The sequence below is a fragment of the Acromyrmex echinatior genome, chromosome 5 (assembly GCF_024713525.1).
Source record: "Acromyrmex echinatior isolate Ae372 chromosome 5, ASM2471352v2, whole genome shotgun sequence".
NCBI classification, from domain to species: domain Eukaryota; kingdom Metazoa; phylum Arthropoda; class Insecta; order Hymenoptera; family Formicidae; genus Acromyrmex; species Acromyrmex echinatior.
Window position 1 is genome coordinate 4,125,723 of NC_141856.1, and position 25,462 is coordinate 4,151,184.

The 25,462-nt window shown below is 31.8% G+C and overlaps 2 protein-coding genes and 1 pseudogene across 7 annotated transcripts in view; 1 reads left to right on the forward strand and 2 right to left on the reverse strand.

The window, feature by feature from the left end:
- Nucleotides 1–10,310, reverse strand: alien (COP9 signalosome complex subunit 2 alien). Of its 2 annotated transcripts, XM_087406276.1 has the most exons (10): nucleotides 10,187–10,310; nucleotides 2,630–2,731; nucleotides 1,998–2,192; nucleotides 1,802–1,927; nucleotides 1,508–1,675; nucleotides 1,197–1,371; nucleotides 936–1,074; nucleotides 632–848; nucleotides 323–463; nucleotides 1–248 (listed from the first exon to the last, which is right to left on the reverse strand). In XM_087406276.1, exons 2-10 carry the CDS (start codon nucleotides 2,681–2,683, stop codon nucleotides 129–131), a joined length of 1,335 nt encoding a protein of 444 aa, XP_087262402.1. In that variant the 5' UTR covers nucleotides 2,684–2,731; nucleotides 10,187–10,310; the 3' UTR covers nucleotides 1–128. The 2 variants fall into 2 exon arrangements, with proteins under 2 accessions (XP_087262402.1, XP_087262403.1); XM_087406277.1 differs by lacking the exons at nucleotides 2,630–2,731; nucleotides 10,187–10,310 and adding an exon at nucleotides 2,415–2,582.
- Nucleotides 10,265–25,462, forward strand: part of LOC105153721 (uncharacterized) — a 22,182-nt gene continuing 6,984 nt past the window's right edge. Inside the window, exons 1-3 of one of the 5 annotated variants that reach the window (XM_087406280.1) lie at nucleotides 10,290–10,422; nucleotides 15,261–15,429; nucleotides 15,860–16,011. Coding sequence is in view for 3 of the 5 variants with exons in the window: in XM_087406278.1 (XP_087262404.1) it covers nucleotides 11,496–11,595 (100 nt within the window). In the remaining 2 variants the exon portion in view is untranslated. Of the gene's footprint in view, nucleotides 10,423–10,964; nucleotides 11,596–15,260; nucleotides 15,430–15,854; nucleotides 16,012–25,462 lie in introns of those variants that run through there. The other 4 variants (XM_087406279.1, XM_011068735.2, XM_087406278.1 and 1 more) reach the window with 4 other exon arrangements.
- Nucleotides 17,684–24,419, reverse strand: LOC147909725 (uncharacterized; annotated as a pseudogene).

Below are 25,462 nucleotides of genomic sequence, written 5' to 3' on the forward strand. Positions count from 1 at the left end.
TACTAAAATGCTAAATTTATTATATCACAATAGATTTCATTTTTTTCTGAAACAGGACTTTTATGAAATACTATACACAAAGTGAAAATTAGATTGTATTTATTGCAGGATCACATGCACTATGCCGTTTAAGACATTTTGTTCACAATGGCTGTATGCAAGGATTGCAACTGACCTGCCCATTTATCGAGAGCATTATAACGCGCGGCACATACTGATTTCTTATCTAATTCAAGAACTTGATTTACCTAGAAAGAATGTAGAGTTATACATATACGATCAGAAAGTGCTCATAAATAATTTAAGATTGTAAAATTATCACCTGATCTATACGACCATGAATAGTATTGTCCAAAATACAAGATACTAAGAGACTTTCTACTTCTGAAACGTCAATGTTCAGTTCCTTACTTATAAATGGAATATAAATTCTAGTATATGGTCTTATCAGCTTGATTAGAACCTAAAAAAAAATTATATTCATTAATAAAATATCATTATGTTGTATAAATAAGACATATCAATTTGTTTTATCTCAAATACTTTAGTAAATTACAAGATAAAAACTTTATTATAATAATATTAGTATTAATGTAAGCTGAAAATGTAAAAAAAATCTAAAAAGATATACCTGTGTACGTATGTTACGTAATAAATCTTCAATATGTTCTCTAATAAAGGGATCATCCATGATATTGTTTCTATTTTGTTTTAGAATTAATTCAAACTGATTAATATCATTATTCTGGTAACTATTAACTAAATTTGTCATTGCTAAAATTTCAGGATCATTCTTATATGGTTTTGCCTCTTGTGAATCAAATGGATTTATACCAGATTTCATTAACCTAAAATTATATTACAAATATGTACTAATTGTATAAATATAATGCAGGTGATAATCATAATAATGAAAAATAAATAATCATACTTACATATTAGCCAAAACTAAATATTTTAAACATGTTGTACGTCTTGGCGATCCAGATTCGTCATAATTTTTAAAGGCTTCGAAAAAATCGGTATGAGCTCTTTCAAATTCACCTTCCCTTAAATGCATCTTACCTCCACATTCTGAAAAAAATAGCATTTAGTCACTTTGCTTTTCTAAGTATACACATAAGTATAATCAAAAAATTGTTGGAACAATATATAACAGTACAAATATTGTTTCTAGAAAACATTCGAGTTATTACCTCTGATAACACCCATAATTAATGGATGAGGAATAGCACTTTTAATATGAAGACTTTGTTCATAAAGTGTTTTTAATTTCTTATTATTTTTTTGTGCTGTATACATCTGTATTTCTAAGGCATAAATTTCTAATAATTGTGTTCCTTTTTTCAGATCATCTTCTCCATCATCAGTCTAAAATATATATATATATATATATATATATATATATATATATGTATATATGTGTATATATATATATATATCTAAATTTATAAAATTAATTAAATAATATATACATAAATATATTCAATGTTACTTATATACACACCTGACAACTTTGATGAAGTTGTTTCAGTATTTTCGCCAATTTATTAAAATCTGAACGGTCATAATATAATTTTCCCAATTTAGTATTTGTTTTAAACCATAACCTATCATTCTTTGCATCTTTTAAGGCGTCTAATGTGGTTTCATAGAAATCTTGCAGTAACTCCATCTTAAAGAAAATATTTATTACTTTTTTAAATGTAGACAATTTTTTGTATATGAAAGATTAATAAAGGATAAAACAATTCATTGAAATACTAAATACATAACATGCTTGTTTATTAAATATACTCACATTTTTTGATGTACTAATGTAATCCAATATGGAATTTATTGACTTTTCTGAGTGATTTCTAGTAACTGCACTTTTAATGTATGTTAACAATTGCTTATACCTTGACATCATCTCTTTATAATTGGACTGAAAAGAAAATATATTTCATTTTTATATGAGACAAAAGCTACAAATATTACTGATATATCTTCTCTACCAGTTTAAAATTAATTTTGATCATCTGTTTTAAAGCCTTAAAACCCCATTCTCCCTTTTCACCACCTTCCAGATCCAGTACTTTCTGAAAACTTTGTAAAGCAGCTTTAGGATCATCTTCTTTGAGTGCTTTACTATTATAATATTGATTTTCTAAATCAACATCTGGTTCAGAGTTGGAATCTTCAGAATACTCCTAAAACAAATTAGCGATTAAGGAGTAGAGCCAGTAGGAATGCATAACAACAGATGCATTCTGTTTTATACATGATATGTATGAAGCATCGCTTATCCTTGTTCACTGAATGTTAAACAAGGATCAAAGATATATTATACACATCATGCGTGAAATGGAATATATCTAATAACACTTATTGCACCCAATAAGTATTATTAATGTTTAATTCAAGTTACTAACATAACCTAACCCGACGAAAGATTGAAGATGTTTGCGCAAAAATATAACGAAAGAATTGTCGAATAGTGAGCCTTCATCGAGGACGATCTTTTGTAATATCTTTCGAGCTATTTTTAAATATCATACGCGAGAGCTCTTGAAATCGTAACCTTGTTGAACCGGAAGAAACGTTCTACGAAATGACGACATTGTGGGTTTCTGTAAGGGAAACTTACCAGTCCATAATCCTCCTCTTCCTCGCACATGAAATCGTCCTCACCATCTGACATTTCGTGGACTCCTCTTAACCAAGGTTAGCACAGATTTTGCGCAATTTCCTATTAATAACGACAATAATGTACGAAGAATACTATAACGTATTTTGAAACCGATTCTGAGCGCATTAAGTTCGGATCTTCAAGGTGATTTTTCATGCGCGTCAGTTGACACGCGTCAAGGTGTCTTTTCATGCCAACGCTCGACGCCTATTTCCGGCATCAAAATATTGTACAATACAATAAATCACGTGATAGAAATTGACAAATATCAGGGCGCGTTCATATCTTGAGAGTGCTGTCCCATGAACGGAAATTTACAGCGGAACGGAAGCGCGATCAACTCTGAACTCTTACTTTCCTTTCTTTTCTACGATTGTGATTGATCTCCCTGTTCCGATCCATTGTACAATAAATTTGCACTTATGAAACGGCACCCTGACGGAAAAACGGAAAGCGGAAAAGCAGCAGCCAACTAAAACTCTAGGTGGTAGTTTGCAATTTCGGCTTTTTGTATTACTTACTACCAGTTCGAGTTCTGAAGCAGTCTGACGACTGCTTTTCCGTTAAAGTGTAAAGGAGTTCTTAAGCGTTAATTTTAATCACATGAGTTATTTTGACGCTGAAAATGGATGTATTCAGTACTACAACCACTTACTGAGCGCTCACTGAGCGGTCGTAGTACTGAAGGCATCCAATGATTCGAATGTACATATAGAACCAAAGACTTTGATTTTTTTTCTCTCGGAAATATTTTCACAAACTCAGAAATAATTACTTTTCTATATCAATGCTCATAGTCCTTGCGTGATTAATGACACGACAGGTCAATATTACATGCGTCCATTTTTTGTTGTACGACAAATTTTTCAGGCCTGTTGATTGGTTATAGGACAAAGAGATCCGAGATCCTTTTTATCTTGCAGATTAACTCTGCAATTAACTCTGAAAAATTCATCGTAGTGCATGAAATATATTTGCTGGATTCACACTGGATCCGACATGCGTCGTAGGACGTTCTGCAACCAATCAGAAAATAGGATTTTGCCTTATATCATTAGCCTAATTTCCACCAAGGATTTAATCCGGATCAGAATGTAAGAACCAACCAACTACAGTCAAATATTCCTCTGTTACAGTCAAACAACAGGGGAATGCTCAACTGTAATTGGTTGGTTCTTACATTCTGATCCGAATTAAATTTTCAGTGGAAACTAGGCCATTGATACAAAATAAAATTCTGCTTTCTGATTAGTTGCAGAATATCGTACGTCGAATTTAGCAATTGGCCTAAACCTTACGTCCACTTACAACTAAATTTGACGTAAAGACAAAATAACCTGAATTTTTAGAAATTTTAAAAAAGTAATTGAGGGAAAGAATCGAAGTCCTTGAGTGTACAATCTATTAAAATATTAAGCAACGTGATATAAAATATTTTCCAGATAGCAAAACGTGTTTCAACAAAATCACACAAATCTGTTGGCAATTTACCATAGATTTGTCTTCAACGATTTCATATATATCGACATTGTAGTAACATGCAGACAATAATGTGAATTTGTATTGCCAGCAATTTAAGGCTGTGGTCAAAGTCTCGCTACAAATGCTTTGAAGCATTTGACCAATTAGAAGAAAGATTTTACAAATTAACCAATTAAAAAACGCTTCAAAACGTTTGCAACATCGCGTTGACCATACCCTAAGGGTGAAATCACACGGTGCAGAAAAGGACTGTGGAATAGAGAATGCGTCATTGAAACAACCAATTAGCGCTATTCGGAATAATGCAAAAAAAACATTGATTGGTTGCTTCTATGACGCATTCTTTATTCCGTAGTCATTTTCTGCACCGTGTGATTTCACCCTAATAGTAAGATAACTGTAACGTCAATGGCCTAGTTTTCACCGAGAGTATAAACCGGATCAAAATATATGATTCAACCAACTACAGTCGAGCATTCTTTTGTCGTTTGACTGTAACAGGGTGGAAACTAGGCCAATGTTATGTTGGCAATGGCTGCGTTTAGCAGAACACAACAGTTTTGCAACCGTTTTATGATTCTCTGCTGAGACAGGACCATTCCTCTTGATCTAAAAGCATAACCCAATCAGCGCGAAAAAAACTTCCAACAGTTGCAAAATAAATATTCTGCTGAACGCAACCAATATGATAGCATTGTACAATATAATCAGAGAGAAGCCTAAGAGCGGTCATTTCCGAGATTTAGCTATTACTTTATTTTGAAGCTTCTATGTCCATATTGAATTACATAGTCAATTTCATGATCCAATCGGTAATGTCCACGATTTTTAGTTAAGTCTTGTGAGATCACTCGAGCGGGACGGACGTGCGTCTCGCCTCGCTTTGGATGTGTATCATATCACCCATTTTTTGAAAAGCGTTTCCGGCTTCGACTGTGCATTGCTATACATTATTTGTCTTAATTACATCATTATTTCGTCCCATTCACTAGTTTCACGATTTATTTACGATTCACGACCGAATTTACCGTCATTTTTGCGGCGAGTGCCATTAATTTTGAAGAAGAAGAAGAAGACGATTTTTAGTTGTATTCTTCGCTAGTTTAATTGTATTCGTCCACAAATTTCAGTCCCTTAAATAGACAAAATTGTGAGTTGTCTTGTAATAAGACTTAATAGTCGCACTCAGACTCAACTATTGCATGAACGTCTGCTGAACGCACTCCACTCAATAATCGATACTCAACATGTTTAGTGAGCGAATGCCATTTTTTCCATCAAACTTTTTCTCCGCTATTTCAGCTCAACATGTAATACCATATGGCGGCACCCATGCGAAAGATATAAACATGAATTTGAGATTAGAAGTCAGACATTAAATGGACTTAATTTACGTCTTGAAACTATTGACAATTACAGTTTTGTATCCAATAATTTTTAATAACATTTTCAGATTCAGTTTTCTTCAACTTGTTTATCGCTTTCTCTGCGATATTAATTTCGTTCGCAAAAACTTCGATCTTCAATATCATATTTGTGCCTAAAAAAGCAATTACGTTATCAATTCACTCTTAAGTGTCTGTGTTCCTTGCTACTAAGTATACCATGTACTCGTATAAAATCAAGTAAACTCGATTTAGTATAAAAACAAATAGGCAAATTGTTTTAAGTTAGTATCCATTTGTAAGTCTGTTGATTTTTATTTTTATTTAATCAATTGCTTATCTCTATATTTCTCAATCAGAGAAGGGTAAGTAGTTGATTAAATAAAGATTAATATCAACATAGATAGAAATAAAATATATAAAACTATAAAATATAAAAAATATAACTTTAAATACGAAGCGCCATTACAGTCTGAATGTTAAGATGTTGAACTTAATTTTCTCAAATTAATCTTAAAAAACTGTAATAAACTTATTGCGAAAAATATTACCTCGGCCGGGAATCGAACCCGTATCTCTTGTATTTCGTGTGAGTGTCTTAAGTCTTTAGACTTGCACGAAATGCAAGAGATCCGGGTTCGATTCCCGGCCGAGGCAATATTTTTCGCAATAAGTTTATTACAGTTTTTTAAGATTAATTTGGGAAAATTTGGGGAGATTATTAATATTGGGTCATCTAAAAAGTATCCGCGGTTTTTTGTCACTAGATGTGTTGACCATCAACACCATCTAGTAACAAAAAACCGCGGATACTTTTTAGATGACCCAATATTTTAGATTGATTGCGTTGAAAGTCCGACAATCATATCGGCACACAATTATCATTTCTGAAATTAATTCATTTGAATATACATAATCAAGTTCAACATCTTAACATTCAGACCGTAGTAGCGCTTCATATTTAAAGTAATATTATTTAACATAAACGATCTTGTTTCCAATCTTATTGTAAAATATTGGATCATCTAAAAAGTATCCGCGGTTTCTTGTCACTAGATGTGTGTTGATGGTCATATATCTAGTGACAAAGTACCGCGGATACTTTTTAGATGATCCAATATATAAACTAAAATATATTTAAAAAAATAAAACAAAATGTTTGGATACAGTGAAAATTATTAATAATTACAAGAAGTAAATTAAATCTATTTCTACCAATGTCAATTAATATTAATCCCCATTTAATCAACTGTTTATCTTTCTCTGTTTCTGAGAAGTACAGAAAGATAAGCAGTTAAATAAAAAATAAAATCAACAGACATACAAACACTAATTTAAAACAATTTGTTTAATGTTTAGTTATAAACTAAAACTAGTTTATTTGATTTTATAATGCAAGTACATGGTATACCCAGCAGCAAGGAACGTAGACAAAGTAATTTGATGCGTAGCTGATTTCCTTCTTAGGTGCACAAATGTGATATCGTAGATCTTTTTGATGTTAATACCATAGAGATATCGACAAATAAAAAATTCGGATGGAATTAATCCCATAATCTTATTTAATCTGTTGCGCATTATCCGGTATTATTTGTCACAATAACTGCTAAACGCGACCATTACTAGCGCCGACAGATTGATTATTTGTCTTTGTCTATCTAATGGACCGAAATTCGTTAATATAACGAAGAATATAACCAAAAAATCGTGGACATTACCGATCGGATCATGGATATTAGTTACGTAGTTTAATGTCCACATTTTGTGGACATAGAGGCGCTTCAAAATAAAGTAACATCTAAATCCCGGGCATAGCCGCTCTCAGGGTGCGATTACATGGAGCGCGGTACGCGATACGCGGTACAGTAAGGGGTCCCGCACAATAAAAGCAACAGGGAACAGAGAACAGAGAATAAGAATTCAATCTATCAGAAACTGTATATTCCACAATACATATTAGGTGTTGGAATTAATTCGTAGCGTTTTACAAGTGATGGGAAGTACTTTCATTAATGTATTTTTTAATGCTCATGTGAAATAAATAACATTCTTTCATTAAAAAACGCTACAAATTAATTCCAACACCTAATAATTTCTGATAGATTCTTATTCTCTGTTCTCTGTTCCCTGTTTCTTTTATTGTGCGGAGCTTCTAACTAATAGTAACTAACTAGGCAATTAGGAAACCACGTATCACGTACCGCCTATTTCTTTCGCTGATATTACATGGAGCACGGTCGCGTGCGATTTGCACGGGCTAATGACAAACTTACATTAGTATAAATTTTTTTTAATATATTAACATTTTTTATGCACATTTTATCAATACTCTTATTTTTTAAACAAATTTATTTAATAATTGCGTTTAAATCAATTAATTCCATTAAAAAGTGTACAGCAGTGTATAGTAATGTGAATGTGTTACTAGCCCATGCAGTCGTTTGGGTCATCTAAAAAGTATCCGCGGTACTTTGTCACTAGATATATGACCATCAACACACATCTAGTGACAAAAAACCGCGGATACTTTTTAGATGACCCAATACAATAATATCAGCGAAAGAAATATTGTATGTGTAAGAAATTCACTAGATATACATACAATAGCGTCAAGGCTGTGTGGCTCAGTGGCAGAAGTCTACCAACTCGGAGGAGAGAACAGGCTTGGAATCGAGACGAGAAGCGCCCTAATATTTTTCTCTGTTGTCATCAATTGTTTACATACGTGGTACGCAGTTTCCTAGTTGCCTAATTAGTTACTATTAGTTATCGCATACCGCGCTCCATAATCGCACTCTCATGGCTCCTGCACACTGGACGCGGAAACGCTTCCAGTCGCACTATCGCGCGACAAAACCGCGGTAACCAATAAACATATTAGAAGCTCTAGCTTATTGGCTACTGCATCACATTTTGCCACGCGACATTTGAAGCGTTTCCGCGTCCAATGCAAGAGCCATCGCTTCTCTCTGATATGATGCTGCATATTAGCTGTGTTCAGTAAAACACAACAGTTTTGCAACCGTTTTATGATTCTTCACTCAGATAGAACCATTCCTTTCGATCTAAAAGCATAACTCAATCAGCGCGAAGAAAACTTCCAACAATTACAAAATGAACGTTCTGCTGAACGCGGCCATTATTACAGCAATATGATGGTAATAGAATTTTAATGATGACGATTTTAAAGTTGTCGGCAAACTGATACTCAGTGGCTGTCATCAAAGTTTCGCTACAAATGCTTTGAAGTGTTTGATGGATTAATTAGAACAAAGAATTTTACAAGCTGACCAATTAAAAAAAGCATTTGCTTCAAAGCGTTTGCAACATCGCGCATTAACTATACCCATAGTTATCGTATATTATGAAGGTACCAAGTTGCCAACAAATGAGGACTTATAATCAGTTGGTAGACTTCTAGTAGCAACACATACTTAGCAATGTATACTTAGTAGGCAACATGCGACAAGATACGTTGACTATCTGAGTTAATAATAAAAACCAACAAAAAAAACAGTGACTCATTCTAAATAAAAAAGGAAATCGTTTAAAACATCAAATAATGATAAGATAATAATGAAGAACTATTCCATATTAATTGCAGATTCAGAAAATCTTATTAAACACATATTATTTCATAGCTCGAACGAAACAATACTCTACTGAAAAAAATCATATTACAACGTTACATGAAATCATGTAATTAAAACATGTAAATCATGTAATAAATTTCAAATCAGTACGTGATTTTTTTAAAAGTAATGTAATTTGAAAAGTCACATAATATTAGAAATAATTTTATCCATCATGTGATTTTATAGTTGTAAAATTTTGAAGAATTGAATAATAGAAATAAAAAAAAAGAACATATCATGTGACTTTTCAAATTGTACAATTTTAAAAAATCACGTACTGATTTGGATCCGTTACACGATTTAATTACATGTTTTAATTACATGATTTCATCATACAACTGTGGGTGTAATTGAGTTGCCACTATGGCCGGTATTCATAGTCAGATCTTATATTGGCTGCGTTCAACGGACTCAACAGATGAGTGAGCGCTCGCTGCTATTTATGTATTCTTCCAGATTTAAATTGCTAGATAATCTAAAAGAATATACCAATAACAATAAGCGCTCACTCAACTGTTGAGTCCGCTGAACGTAGCCATTCAAGACCATCTTAAGTACGAAAAAATAAAAAGTTACGAACCAATCAGAGGGCTGCATTGTAAGACATTACTTAAGATGATCTTGAAATAAGAATCAACTATGAATATCGGTCCACGAATGTTTCAAAGCATTTGATTAACCAATCGGAAAAAAGAATTTTATTAATTGACTAATCAAAAAATGCTTTGAAGCATTTGTAGCGACATCTCGACCGCATCCTGTGAGACGTGATTTTTTTTCAGTAGGATAATATTAGGTTGTTTTTTATTGCTGCACTCTGAATCGGTGCAATAAATTCAGAAAGTGCAGCAATAAAAACAGACCTATTTACTTTTGATTGATTCTTTTAATATTTATACTTGTGACCGACACATCTCACTTATTATATAAATTGTATTAGTCATGTTTCGTTCAAGCTATGATTAACATGTATTTAATAAGATTTTATGAGCTTTGCCTATACGATTAATTACCTCGCGTTTTGGAACAGCGTAGAGTTAACTTCGTTTACTCGGAGTCGAGTTTTGGAACGCACACCAAACCTCTACTCAATACACAGTATAACAAAAACTCCCTAGTATCTCGTCGGTGTCGTAACTAAAAGTAAACGTAGGTCGTAGACATAATTTAACGCATCATATCATATTGCGTCAAATTTTATAATCACAGTGATTATTTTTTAGAAAATAAGAGTTCCATATGGTTAACGGTAAGTGGTAAATTATATTATATATTTATTTTTAAGTATTTAATACTTTGAACATGAATTGTGAATCTGTAGTAAAATAGTTTTGAAATGATTAAGAAACATAACCTCATTAATTTATATGGTAATTGTCTAGAGTTGTGTCTTGTTCACCGATTTTGATGAAATTAGGCTTATTTGACGCGTTTTTGTATAAAATGAAAGAATCTGGCAAAAAAAGTATCGTTTTGCCTTGCGAACTGAGATGTTAAAGTTAAAGTTCGCGATTATTTTCGCGGTTATCGGATTAGGAAATCTGTCACAGAGATAAAATGAGGTCTATAATTGTAACATTTCACATGAGTTTCGACTTTCTACGCGAAGCAACTCTCACCCCCGACTCTCACCTTCCCTCTGCAAAGAGGCGCACGACTTCTATAATTGTACTGTTGTTGTTGAGGTTAGAAAATCTGTCATATAGACAGTAAGACGTATAGACTAGTGCTTATTGATTCAGGGCGGCTATGCAGCCCCGAACAAAAAAAAAATAACACATCCTGTTCGCTTGGGACCTAACCGCCTAGAATTATTATTTCTAACCCATGAAGACAGTGGGATGTGTGAGAACAGTCTTTTTAGAGCGGTCTTTTTACTGTCTAGGCTGCAATTTCTTAGGCTCCAAGTAGGATGTGTTTTTTCTTTGTTCGGGACGGCGTAGCCGCTCCGAATCAATAAGCACTAGTCTATATACTCCACTGTCTATATACAAATTTTTTAACTTCACAACCGCAATTATAGAAGTCGTGCGTCCCTTTGCAGGGAGGAGGGAGTGAGAATCAGGGGTGATACACAGTCGCTTCGTGTAGAAAGTCGATACTCATGTGAAACAATATAATTACAGACCTCATTTTGTCTCTGTGACAGATTTCATAACCTGAATAATCGTGAACTTTAACGCTTAATATCTCAGTTCGGCAAGCGACACTTTTTTTGCCAGATTCTTTCGTTTCATGCAAAAATGCGTCGAATAAGCCTAATTTCATCAAAATCAGTGAACAAGACACAATTACCATTTATATATACAATCTTTTGTATACATGAGGGGGATAGAAATGCCTAGTTGTCTGAAAGCATATCAAGGCATATTCAAGAGCTTTTTTTATGACGCAAACACCTATAAAAATATAAGTTTAAAACGTAAGATGCAAATAAATGAAAATTTTTGCTTATGTTAATGCCTTAAGTTCTCAAGTATGATTGACCACTTAGATTTGTTTAAATCCTATTGTTTTCTTATGTTTTTAAAATATGCTATTAATCTAAATATTTGTGCATCATAATTGATTATTTGAAAAATGATAATGCTATTTTCGGTTTATCGATCACGTAACTTTTCTCTAGAGCGCAAGCGGAAACATGAAATTTTTTTGTACATGTGTGTGGATATGTGCATACAAACATACACACATACATAAAAATGTTTACTTCCACATTTCCGCTCTAGAAAAAAAGTTATATGCCCATGTAGCACAGAACGTTGAAATAACATGTTCTGTGCTGTATAGGATAATTGATGTCCAATGCTGGCTTCAGATTCCCAAGGAATCACTTTATCTTAGTTGTTTACCGAATATTAAACAAGAATAATACCTAGAGAGTACCTGGGTTGGTACTCCGAACACGTCCCAGGAAGTCAATTGTATATCTTGAAATGAAGTGCAAATTACAAATTGCAAATGAACAAATTCACTTACAGGTATTGACTAATTAAATGATGAATATTTAAATGAAATATAATTACGAATATTTGAGTCTGCTCACTTTTGTAATTTTCATCTCATTTCAAGTTATACAATTAACTCCTAGGATATCGATCATGTATTTTCCTTAGAGCGGAAATATAAAAAATGAAAATTTTTATATGCTACTCATTTACCAGAACAATGCACATAACTCAAAAATTGCCATTTTTTAATTGTTTACATAAATAGAAGACAGATCTTTAAAGATCTTTATCCTGATAAATCGGCACATAACTAAGTTAAAACTTATCACAAGAAAACAATTATGTCAATATATTGCATTATCGTATTTTGTCAATTGCTTTGCTTTACAATTGTCAAAATGATACAGAGTTGAAGTATATAAGAAACCAAGAAATATATCTTGTGTGACGCGATAAATATTTAAAATATCAGAGTTGGACACTGCAAGATGACGGCAAATATAAAAAAGTAAACCAAATGGACAATTTTGTTTAATAATTTCATTAATATTTCCAATGCGTTAAAAATTAATTTATAAGATGATATAATAAATCTCTTATAAATTAATATAAGATGATAATAAAAACGCTCTTATAATATACATATAATAAGCAAGGCTGGATAGTACTAAGTTAAAAAAATAAAAGTTAAGTTAAAAAGTTAATTAATTTTAACTTAACTTAGTTACATTTTAGACTCTTAACTTTTTAACTTTATTTAATTACATTTTATGCATAACTATTAATTTTTTAATTCTTTGAAATTAAGTCTCAGACATAATACATAGTAGCGATAACTTAAAATAAAGTGGAAATTGAGCAAATTTATTAAGTGTTGATCAATGAAATTATAAATATTCTAGTGAATTTGCTCACTTTTGTAATTTTTACCTCATTTCAAATTACACAATCGACTCCCAGATTTCAATCTGTCAGAAACCATTTATTCGATGTATCTAATTTCTGATAAATTGAAATCTATTATTTTTTATTACTATCGCTACTCCTTCATATTGTATCTGAAGCTTATATCACAAAGTGATATAATAGTGGTGAAATTATACTACAGGCCAGTATTCTTAGTCGAATCTTATATACTAAACAGTATATATAAACAGAACATGTAAATAAAATATAAAGTATTTTCTAAATGAAATATATGGTATATTTGTCATTTCTGTTATTTATAAGACTGAAACCCTGGAATCATGAATTTAAAAAAAGAACATTTAATTTTTAACTTTTCAATTACTTCTGTTTATTAACTGAACTTTTAATTCAATTAATTTCATTATAAATTAACTTGTATCTTAATTAAGTTAAATTTTTAAGATTGTTAACTTTAATTTATTATGTTAATTAAAAAAAAAATTAATTTACCCAACCCTGATAACAATAAAATTATATACGAGGGTCATTTGAAAAGTTTTGAGCCTTAACATGAAAATGGCATTATTCGTCAAAATCATTTTGGAATATTATAACCGTACGTATTTTGAAAAATATTTGTGAAAATTGTAATCATTTTGGACGCTCAGTTATTTGAGCGTCATGCGCGTTGTATAGTATACCTCTCCTTCATAAACTCGAATAGCAAGAATAGTTTAGAAGTAGAATTTTACCGAAAAAAATTTTAGAAAAAAATTATAAATCAGCATTTCTCTTCACGAAAGTCTCGAAAGGCCATCAGAAAAGAATTGCGTATGTTTGAGACTCGACATTCAAATATACATATATTCATGTGATAATACGCTCAAATTTAAGAAAAATGAAGGAAGTAGGTATAATTAAATGCTAAAATGTACCTCAGAAATATTTTAAAATACTTGAAAATGCGTTTTAATAAAATATAATAAATATATGTTTAAAAGGTTTTTTTTGTTTTAAACGCGATTTTTTTCTAAAGCTGCTTAAAAAATATATAAAACATGTTTTAAACAAAAAAACTGAATATTTTTTTTTTTTTTAAACACATTTTTTATCGACCCTGCTTCCCTCACTCCGTCCGGCGTATTGTCTCGCTCGCGTTTTTCAACTTTCCAATGATTTTAAATAAACTTTTTCGGCACCAAAAAATTCGAGTTTTTCAACAGCAAAAATTCAATTCTTCCTTGACAAATTGGTGCCAGACGGAACTCTTAATCTTAAAAACTAGAGCCACAGTGATTTTTTGAAAAAAAAAATTGTTATCTCGGCTCCTAATAATCGGAGGGTAATCTTTTTTTTTTAAATTCATAGAAAAATATCAGATTTCGAATGCTTCACACGGCTATTTGATATAATACATATTAATGAAATTATTTCCATTCTTTTGGAAAAAGATACTCAACACTTTTAAAAGTCGTTTTATAATAATTTAACTGCAAAAAATTGTTTTGTTATTAAGTGTACGTAATAGTGCAACTCTTGAAGAAGCAAAATCCCTGTAAATTGCTGTGCGACTGCTCAAAGATAAAGAAATTAAATTTTCCGCAGATAGGTTTTTAGTGAACAAATAGCTTTTTGCAAAAATTAATGAACATTTCAGGCTTGTTCAGGACTACATTTGTTCGTCATTACGAGGGCTACATTTTATGAGAATTTTAAAGCTTTGCGTTTAAATCTCAATGAACACAGAGCGAGTGAAAAAAGGCTTTTTTCGGTGTTTTTTAATTTTTTTTCTACTGAACTGATAGATCGATCTTAATGTTCCACGTCTCATTTTATATTTATTTCGAATACGTACATTTTTTTATACAATCAATATCTTTCGTTTTACAAGTGAAAAATGCTTTTTGCAACTATTCGATTTTTATTCGCATTTTTCGATTTTCGATTTTCCTCACAAGTCTCGAGTCTCGAACATACGTATTTCTTTTCTGATCTTTCGAGACTTTCTTTTTTGAAAAGAAATGCTGGTTTATAATTTTTTTCTGGTAAAATTCTACTTCTATTGAACTATTCTCGAGTTTATGAAGGAAAGGTATAACGTGCAAGAAAAATCGTAAACAATTAAATATCTCGTAAACTGTTGCGTTTTGACATAATTTATACTATTCTGGATTAAGGGGAGGGATACAGTATTACTACAATTTATTAAAACTTATATGTTATTTAGGATGCCCCCACCCCTTATTGATGTCTAAGGCCGCCGAATGGCCGAGATTGCCAAGGAAGCATTTTCGGTCGCTTGAAACAAGTTATTAGTGGGAGGAGCTCGCTGTCTTGTTCACTCTCGGCGCGCCGTAGACGAGCATACGAACATTTATGTTCTCATATATCGTCAAGTATGTTAAAATAAAAGTTATTCAATAACTCAATATCTTTCATTAAATTTAAACCGTTTTTTTTTGTTCTTTAATATGTATCATTTCAGAAATATTTATTTTACTATAATTCTTTTACGATAATTCTTTTCGAAATCAAGAATACTAACTTTTTTCCAAAGTCATGATTAGTTTCCGTGATATGTTTCAAGATTACTGAGTATTTGGACTGGTCTAATTTTATATTATTGCGATGTTCTTTAATTCTTGTCTGCAATTGTCTCTTCGTTTGGCCAACATACGATGCATCACAGTTATTACAGTTTACTTTATGTTGGGAGTACAAATTAGTTCGGTCCGTTTTTTTGTGTTCAAAAATGCATTTATTTCAAAACAAAATGAATGAACAGATTAATTAAAGTATTGGCTACTACTTTTTCCCATCTCTCAGGCAATTTCCATCTCGAAAAAATGACTCGTTTTTGGAGGCGATTCAATTTTGGAGCCAATTTTCGATTTCTGCGAAAGAAGTCAACCGGTGACGTGCTGCATCCTTCGGAACAACCAATAATCAGAAGGAGCAATGTCCAGAGAATACGGCGGGTGCGGTAAAACATCTCATTTGAGCGTTTCCAAATATTTTTTTACGACTTTTGCGATATGAGGCCGAGCGTTGTCATGAAGAAAAATAACTTTATCATGTCTTTGCTCGTATTCCGGCCGTTTTTGCACGGCTCAAATTAATCAATTGTAGCCGATACCGATCGCTAGGTTTCAGCAGCTCATAGTAAATAACACCCTTTTGGTCCCATCAGATACAGAGCATGATCTTCGAACCATGAATGTTCGGCTTTGGTGAGGTTGAGGTCGATGGCAATTGACCGGGCTTAGCGTAGTATTTTTTTCTTTTTGGGATTATCGTAGAATATCCACTTCTCATCTCCAGTCACAATCCGATGCAAAAAACCTTTTCTTTGTTGTCTTTGAATCAGCTGTTCGCTAGTGAAAAATCGTCTTTCAACGTCTCTCGGTTTCAGTTCATAAGGCACTCAATTTCCTTGTTTTTGAATTATTCATGGCTCTCAATCGTGCAGAAACGACTTGTTGAGTTACTCCCAATGATTCTACAAGCTCCTCTTGCGTTTGACTCTGATCTTCTTCGAGTAATACTTCTAATTCTTTGTCTTCGAATTTTTTTGGCTGTCCAGAGCGAGGCTTGTCTTCAACGCTGAAATCTCCATCCTTGAAACGTCGAAACCATTCCCTACATGATTTATCAGTTGGAGCAGTGTCACCATAAACTTCGACAAGCATTCGATGGGCTTCAGTTGCACTTTTCTTCCAATTAAAGCAGAAAATTAGAACCTCCCGCAAATGCTGTTTGGTTAACACAAAATTCGACATTTCAAACACAGTAAAAATCAAGGTTTTTGTATGAAACTCAAAGCGATATAAACTGAATATCATTAGCAGATGTCTAACCTCTCTGAAAACGCCAAAATCAGCTGTCATTATGTGTTATATAACCATTCACAACAGCCGGAGCCATCTTTTGGAAAACGGACCGAACTAATTTGTACTCCCAATATGACATTATTATTTTTATCATGTTGATTTTTGTGTTTATGAACTTTGATAAATTTATTGAGCTTGTTTAAGCACCTATAGCCAATCATGTTTGTGGATTTATCAATAGACTTAGTAATTTTATTAGAAATAGATCTTATATATGGGAAAATCATTATTTCTCTCAAACTTCATTAGTATCAACGTGATGATATATATTAAAGAACAAAAAAAAGGTTTAAATTTAATGAAAGATACTGAGTTATTGAATAACTCTAATTGTAATAACTCTAATTCTTGATAATATACGAGAACATAAATGTTCACAGTTTTGAACAGACTTGTTTTTACATTCGATTTTATTGATTTACTTTTATTTGACCTACACTTCACATCAGTTAATTTTAAAATGAGCAACAATCAGTATCTTTAATGTATTTAATTGAATCTTTGATTGAGAGTTTAGATTATAGTATTAGGTGTTAGAATTAATTCGTAGCGTTTTTTAATGAAAGAATGTTATTTATTTCATATGAGCATTAAAAAATACATTAATGAAAGTACTTCCCATCACTTGTAAAACGCTACGAATTAATTCCAACACCTAATATTTTATATAAATTATCGTAAGTTATTATTTGATTCTGTATCTCTCTCTCTCTTATTCTCATTATTAATATAATATATAATATATCTACTTGTTCTACAGAATATCATAAAATACTCGTAACTAAAGCATTCTCAAATCGTACATCGATACAAATCTGTGACAAATCTGGATTCTCGATCTCAATCGAGGAATTTGGCAAATCTATCTTTATCGATAAACATAATTAATCTACTGTTGACTGAAGTATCCAAATGTTCCTACCGTATTGTCATCTGGCGGGATACTTATTGACATTCGATATTTTTTTATATTTTTTATATTTTTTTATATTTTGACACTTCGCCATTGATGGTTTTTAAAATTTTCATTGTATCCGTTATTCTTTAATGCATTAATTTAAAGTTGTATTTCTGCGTTGCAGCACTGAAGAAGGCTTTGTAAGCCGAAACGTTTGTTAATTATATTAACTCAAAGTTTATTTAATTAAAGCTCGAAATAAGCCATGACATTGTGTTAATTTTTAAGAAAATATATGAGCATTTTTACTCCATGATCATAGAAATTGCCAACAAGGTCATTTTTACAGTTAAATATAAACTTTTACATTTTATGTGATCACAAGTAGAGCTGTTAGATTTTGGTTCGTGCCCTCCTCCCCTCTGCAAAGGGGCTCACTTCCATAATTATATACTCTTGCACATGGATTTCGACTTTTTATGCGAAGTAACTCTCATCCCCCCCCCCTCCTCCCCTGCAAAGGGACACACGATTTTCTACACAAAAAGCGTGAAAAACTGTGAAAAAAATCGTTTTTTTTTTATATTTGACTTTGAAAATGATCTTATCAGTAATTTTCACTCATCATTTAGAGCATCAAAATATAATAGTATATCAATCGAGAAGAAAATCGGAGGGTTTATTTTTCGGAAGTATATCTGACGAATAACACGTACGTTTCGGCTAATTTCTAACCTTCTTCAGCGTTACAAAAATTATTCTAATCTTGAATGATGGAATAACTGTTCGTTCACTTCCTCATGCATTTGTCAGGCGAAGAGATTTCATTCCAAATCAGTTTGCAAGCTGGATGGTCTACAGAATTGGTTTACTGCGTTAAGTTTATTCGGAATGAAACAAAATTGTAACGACTAACCTGAGAAATGTCGATGGATGAAATCATTTATATTTACATGAACTATATTCCTCCAATGCAACATGACAAGGTTATAATATGCAATACGACTAAAGGCTCCAAATCTCGCAGTTACATTTAAACGGTGACAATCTAACATATGATCAAGTCCAGTATATACAATGTCAAAAACATAAACATATTAAAAATCCAAATAACTTACACTTGGTTAAGTAATTTTGAGTCCGTGTTCAAGTGATCTTTTTATTGTTTGATATTCACTAATTTAGAAATTAAACGCTTTCTATGGTTCATCTCTATATCCAAAATTTATGTATGTGTTATTCGTCTCGTTCTTAGCTTATAGAAGTGACAATATATTAACTTTATTATGACTTAACATCTTTTATATTTATATATATTTATCAATTGTAAATGCACGAAGTACAGCGTAGAGTCTTATAGAGTCTTGATCTTGGATATTTATTGTATATTACTTAAGATGGTCTTGAAATAAGAATGAACTATAAATATCGTCCAAATATCGGCCTTTGATTAGAATTAATTGTGAATGCTGTCCCAGAGGGAGTTCCCCTAGTGTCATGTAAGATTTTTCTTAAATAAATAAAAAAAGATAATGTTTTATTCCTTTTATTCTGCATTATTTTTAAGTTAACAACATTAGAAATAAAAATAAAATAGCAAAATGATCATTATTATAATAGTTAACTTAAATTAATGTTAAACTTTGGTATATAATTTTGAGATATCATTAAATGGTCCCTAGTACCGGACACTTACTAAAATAACTCAAAACAGTTTCATAATAATTTGCAATAGTCACAAATATAATCCTTAGAATATTCTAGAATATCGGTACAAGTCTCATGTGTCCATTTTTGGCACTTTGAACACTGAATCTTTTTCAGTGAAAACAAACTACACAGCAGTCTCCTGATTTGTTTCTTTCGATTTTAATGTTCTGCTCTTCTTAAACTTATTTCCTAAGTTTTATTTTGTTCTTTAATTCTATTTTTATTCTCTTTCTCGTCAATCAATAATTTATGGGGAGATGAAGTGAGAATTGCACTTTTTTCAAATTTTCTTGTCCTTGCTTCACTTCCTTTTAACATTGGATAATTGGGACAATTTAACAATGTTTTTGTAAATATTAGCAACAGAATTAGAAATAGTTACGTACCTACGTAATATCTCTAGTGTCTCTTTATCTATCTCCTTAAGAATGTTAGATGCTTGAAGCATCGTAGAAATCAAATCTTGTTGATCCCTTATTTCTTTCAATCGAATATTTGTTATATTATAACCTAAATAATCAACATCTGAAAATATGTTTTTATCAAAAGGATAAATTCCAGTGTATTTAAGACATTATCAGTTATTTTTAATCGAACAATTTTAGTGAATGTTTCTCCAACAAGGCCCTTAATGTTGTCGGTTATTCGAGCTCCTGCGTTTACTTTCATTCACATATCACATTGTTCATAAGCAATTTTAAAAGGCTTCATAAACGTTCTATCTAATGGTTGAAGCTTGTGAGTTATGTGTGATAGAAAACTAATCAAATAAATATTATGATTCCTATAAAAATTGATAACATCCATTTTATTATTGCTATCTATTATGACTATTATGGCCACCTAGAAGGAAGAGCACAGGAGTCTCTTTGATGGACAGGCAAATTTTGTAAAATGCTGTAATGTAGGAAAAACTTGCTATTCATCCAATCTTTTGGTTGAGCAATATCTTCACTCTCTGCAGGAGCATTTATCATCAGATGTTGGCTCATTCTTTGTCTCAGGAAAATAAAAAAACGGAAGAGATATAAAATAATCGTTGGCACTCATGCAAAAGAGGACGGTAATATTCTTGCCCCTTTCAGCCTGATGTGAATTTTTAACTTGACGTACTGATTTCGCGGCCAAGACTTTCTGATGTTTCTGCACGCTGACTCCCATTTCGTTGTAATTGTATATTAGAAGTAGAGAAATTATATTGTTTCATGAGTTTTTAAGATTATAAAAAAAAATTTGAATTTGCGGTTTATTAAAACCGACAGCTCATATTAAGCTTGTAGACTCAGGTGTTCTTAGAAAAAGATCAGTGTGTCTGGCCATAAAATCATAATAAAAATGTTTGCCTGCCATTCTTTTTCTGTATTGAAACGATGAGCTTTCTAGTTCTACTACTAATCATAAGCTAGCTTTAGAAGTTCCTTTTTCGTTAATGGCAAATAATTAGCCAAGTATTTCACATGATTAATTGTGATTAATCCTTCAGAATCTGGAGGAAAAGTTTTAGTAAATCTATTCAGTTTAGACTGCAAAGTAATTTCTTGACCCGATTTTATATATTTTATTCTGTCAGACAAAGTGCTTCTTGCAGTGCCATATGTTGAAGATGCTTCTCTTAGATTCATTTTTTTGTCAGAATTTTCCGAAGTGCAATTTTCAAATTATTTTCATTCTATGCTTTTTTTTTACTATTCATGTTGCAGTTGTATCTTTTAACTATTGAAATTAAAATAATAAACACTAATACAAATGGAAACACACAAGATTTATATTGTCCGACAATAGGAAAAAACGTTCTGTCCGGAACCAGGAGACAGTAAATCCATTTAAAACATTTTTTCTTGTGAAAACCAGTGCACAAAATACATAGGTATACAAAGGTACTTTAAAAATATTTACCGAAAGATATAACTCAATTCATACGTCCTTTAAGTACGCAAATTGATAAATATAATGATTTATAATTTATATGATGTAATAGCTACCCGTCAAACACAACCTAAGGACATCAATCGATGTCCTTAGTTGTGCACGCGAGTGAAACCTAATCGCTGTTTGTTTTTTGTTCCCTCTATGGATTGTGCGAATAACAGCTCGATAGCGATTCAACTGTCACAGATATAGCTAATGTCCGATATTAGGTGCCGTCCGGTGTTAGGAAAACTATCTTTATATGCTTTATTTTTTCAAAAATTTTTTATTGTTATGTAAATTATATAAGTTTTAAAATTATAGAGTCATATAAGATATTAATTATTATAAAATTACAAACTAATTAAATGTCTTTTTAGAATTATTTTAATATTTTCTTTAAATATATGAATAAAGGTCATACATAAGATAAAGAAAAGGTCACAAAGGACATAAAATGAAGAAAACACATAAATATATTTTATCAAAGTTGATAAGAGATGTTTTTTTAAGAAGAAAACATTGAAAATGTTTTTTAAAAAATAAAACTTTTCTTTCAAACATATTTTTAATACTACATGCTTTAAACAGTATTATTAAAAAAACATATAGTTTATATAGTTACATATAGTTTAAAATATAATTTTTATTATATATATATATATATACTGTATTTTATATATACATAATTTATATATACATATTCATATATATATATAATATACATATATACATATATATATAATATATATATATATACATATTTATATTAAAAAATGTTTATATGAATATGTAATATATTGGGTGTTTTTTAAACCACCCATACCACCCTTTTATCTTCGCAGGATAAGGTCCAATCGAAAAAGTATTCAGACAAAAGTTGTAGAATTTCTAAAGACCTACTGGCGCTATGAGTTTGACCTTGGATAGCGTTACCAAGGTCAGGTCAAGGTCATATCGATTTTTTTTAATGGAACATTCCATTTTTTATTACATATTCTTATAGCACACCTCGAGAGCTTTTTAAAACACTATAATTAAGTTTATTTTCATTAAGTACTTTTTGAATTATAAAGCTTGAAGGATACAGTACCTAGCGTTAGCATTGCTCAAAGTGTCCAAAGTAACTAAAATTTTTTTAAGGATTATGACCTGGATAATATTTGTCAAGTTCAAGGCCATTGGAGGTTATTCCTTATTTTCATTATTACATAAAAATGAAAAATTGGGCGTTGAATTTGTCTATCTTTATTGTAATTAGATAGAGTAATACCTCTATTAGCAATTCACTTAGCTAAGCGAAAAAAAACATGGCGTGAATGAGGAGTGCGATTTGAGTATCGTTCTCGCCATAATCTTTCAGTTGCTTTAAATTGACCTCCACACTCATCTAAAATCAGCATCAAAAAAACAAAGACAAAAGAAGACATATTTTCGAAGAATATGCGAGGCAATTTGTTCTCTAGATACTGATAAAATTTTTCATGCGACAAGTCATTTCCAGACAAGAAATATTTGCTTGCGTCGAAGCAAACGGTAGGCGAACATCAATTAATCTGAGTATATCTTGTACACACACCCACGCGCGCGCGTACACGCACACGTAGGGAGGGTTTGAAGTCATGAAATATACTCTGGAAATGAGGAACCACAGGATCCCTTCTTACGGTGTACACGGGATCTGATATCTGTCATGTCTTCGTCGTAGATTCTGGATTATGCCAAGAGTAGATATTACAAAAATATTTTTTCCGCTAAAAGTACAATAATTTCGAAGATTATTTGAAGGTTATACTTGACATTTTTCGAAAAAGTATTTGGTATAAAAGTTTCATGTTTTTTCGTTTAATCTAAATCTGCAATAAAAAATACCATTCTATTGAAAAAATCAATTTCCGATTTTAACAGCTCATTTCCGTTCGAAATCGAGAATTTAAAATAAATATTTCTATTCGATAGTGTGCACCTGATTTACTTATTAAAATTTGTTGATAAAAATCATTACCTTGGTTTTACACTAAAAATGAAAATAAAAGGAACAACCTCCAAAGGTCTTCACTTTGACAAATGTTGTCAACGTCATGACTCCATACAACATTTAGAAGATTATGACCATCATCTAGGTGTCATCATCTTGGATAATACTAATGCCAGAGGTATTGTAACCTTCAAATAATTCGAAAAGTATTTGATGAAAATGAACTTAATTATAGTGTTTTGAAAAACTCTCGAGATGTGCAATAAGAATATACAATAAAAATGGGGTATTCCAAAAAAATCGATGTGACCTTGACCTGACCTTGGCGATGCCACCCAAGGTAAAATTCATAGCGCCAGTAAATAGATCTTTAGAAATTCTACAACTTTTGTCTGAACACTTTTTCGATTAGACTTTATTCTGAAAAGATAAAAGAGTCGTATGAGTGGTCTGAAATATCCAGTATATATTATTATATATATTACATATATTATTAGGTGTTGGAATTAATTCGTAGCGTTTTTAATGAAAGAATGTTATTTATTTCACATGAGCATTAAAAAATACATTAATGAAAGTACTTCCCATCACTTGTAAAACGCTACGAATTAATTCCAACACCTAATACATATATACAAATATGTAATATATGTACTAGGACGGAAAAATAATTTTTTTCGATGATCAAATAGTGTGGAAAAGTTGCCTACATGGCCTAATAAAACGTACAAAATTTTAGTTCGATCGGATAATTTCTTCTGTGTGCATCAAAGGCTTTAATTTTCAAGATATTAATTAAAAAGTAAAAAAATTCAACTTTCAACCATTGGTAAATTGCACCTTTTTTTTATCTATAATAGTATTATATGTTTGTCGCGTAAATAGAGCAAAAAAACACCCATGTAGATTACAATACCTGCCTGGATTGAATACTAATACCTAATCATTTTCCCCCCTTCCTCTCGCGCGCCTGCTTTTGCGTTATGATAAAGCTACGGTAATGCTCACCGCGTCTTCCGTCTTCTCTCTTTTCTAAGATTACACTTCACGTGTCTTAATGCAAGTTCCATTTTCTGATGTATCATCTCTTTTCATTGCTTTGCCACTAGCTCAGTGGATACTTTGTTATTCCTTGTTCTTTCCTTGTATTGACTCTACACTATCGAGCAGCTCTTTTTCTGCAAAGTTATAAAGCCTTTAAGTATGGTTTGAAATTTTCATTTTGTCAGACATTTGTCTGTCCATTTTTTGATAATCCAAAAGATTTAGGGCTCACTTAACTCCCCACTTATAAGGACGTACTCACATGCTATGCTCTTGAGAGTGTACTTTAGGTATTGATTCGGGTGGAAACCGTCCTTTTCAGTTATTGGTGAAAGGATAGCGAAAAAAATCAGTCTTTATGAAAAGGCATCTATTCCTATTGTTTCGTATACACGCGTTATACAAAATATTACAGAATACCATAAAAAAATACAAAAAAGTCATAAAGTGTACTTACAAAGTCGACAGAATCTCAGCTTTACAAAAAAACATTGATGACTTCAAAGCAACTGTCAACTATTTATTCGACATTGCAACATGTAAATGCTGTAATTTTTAGTCCTGTTCTCGCCCGAAGGAAAGATTCCTCAGAAAGAACAAGCTTTTTTTTATGACCAAAAAAGGGCCCGAGTCGATCGTATAGATGGTCGACATTCCTGAAACAATAAAGCTTATAGACAGAACTAACCGTAGCGAAAAAATACAAAACAGTCGGGTACCTACATCAGAAAATGAACTGTGGATATCTGTATGAATGATGTTCAAGTCCACTAAGGAGGCTTGACTCGAAGCCTTTTGGTCGTGGCGTTTCGTTCCGGTCCTACATTATTAGACTCATCAATAAGGCGATGTGTGGAATGCTTTAGACGCCTGGAAATGAATTTAGATTAGTATCCTATTTAAAAGGAATTCGCGTGACTGTGATGCTCACACGAATCCGGGCGAGTTCCATTGGACCTCTGTGCGAGTCGCCACAGGACTCCACTCCAATGATAGCGCGA

Bases quoted from the DNA above. Each gene is read 5' to 3' on its own strand.
- alien (XM_087406276.1), bottom strand. From the start codon at position 2,683: ATGTCAGATGGTGAGGACGATTTCATGTGCGAGGAAGAGGAGGATTAT. The intron at 1,075-1,196 runs GTAATAACTCGA...TATTTTTTTCAG, and splicing joins AATTATGGGTGTTATCAGAG to AATGTGGAGGTAAGATGCAT. The intron at 249-322 runs GTGATAATTTTA...CATTCTTTCTAG, and splicing joins TTCATGGTCGTATAGATCAG to GTAAATCAAGTTCTTGAATT.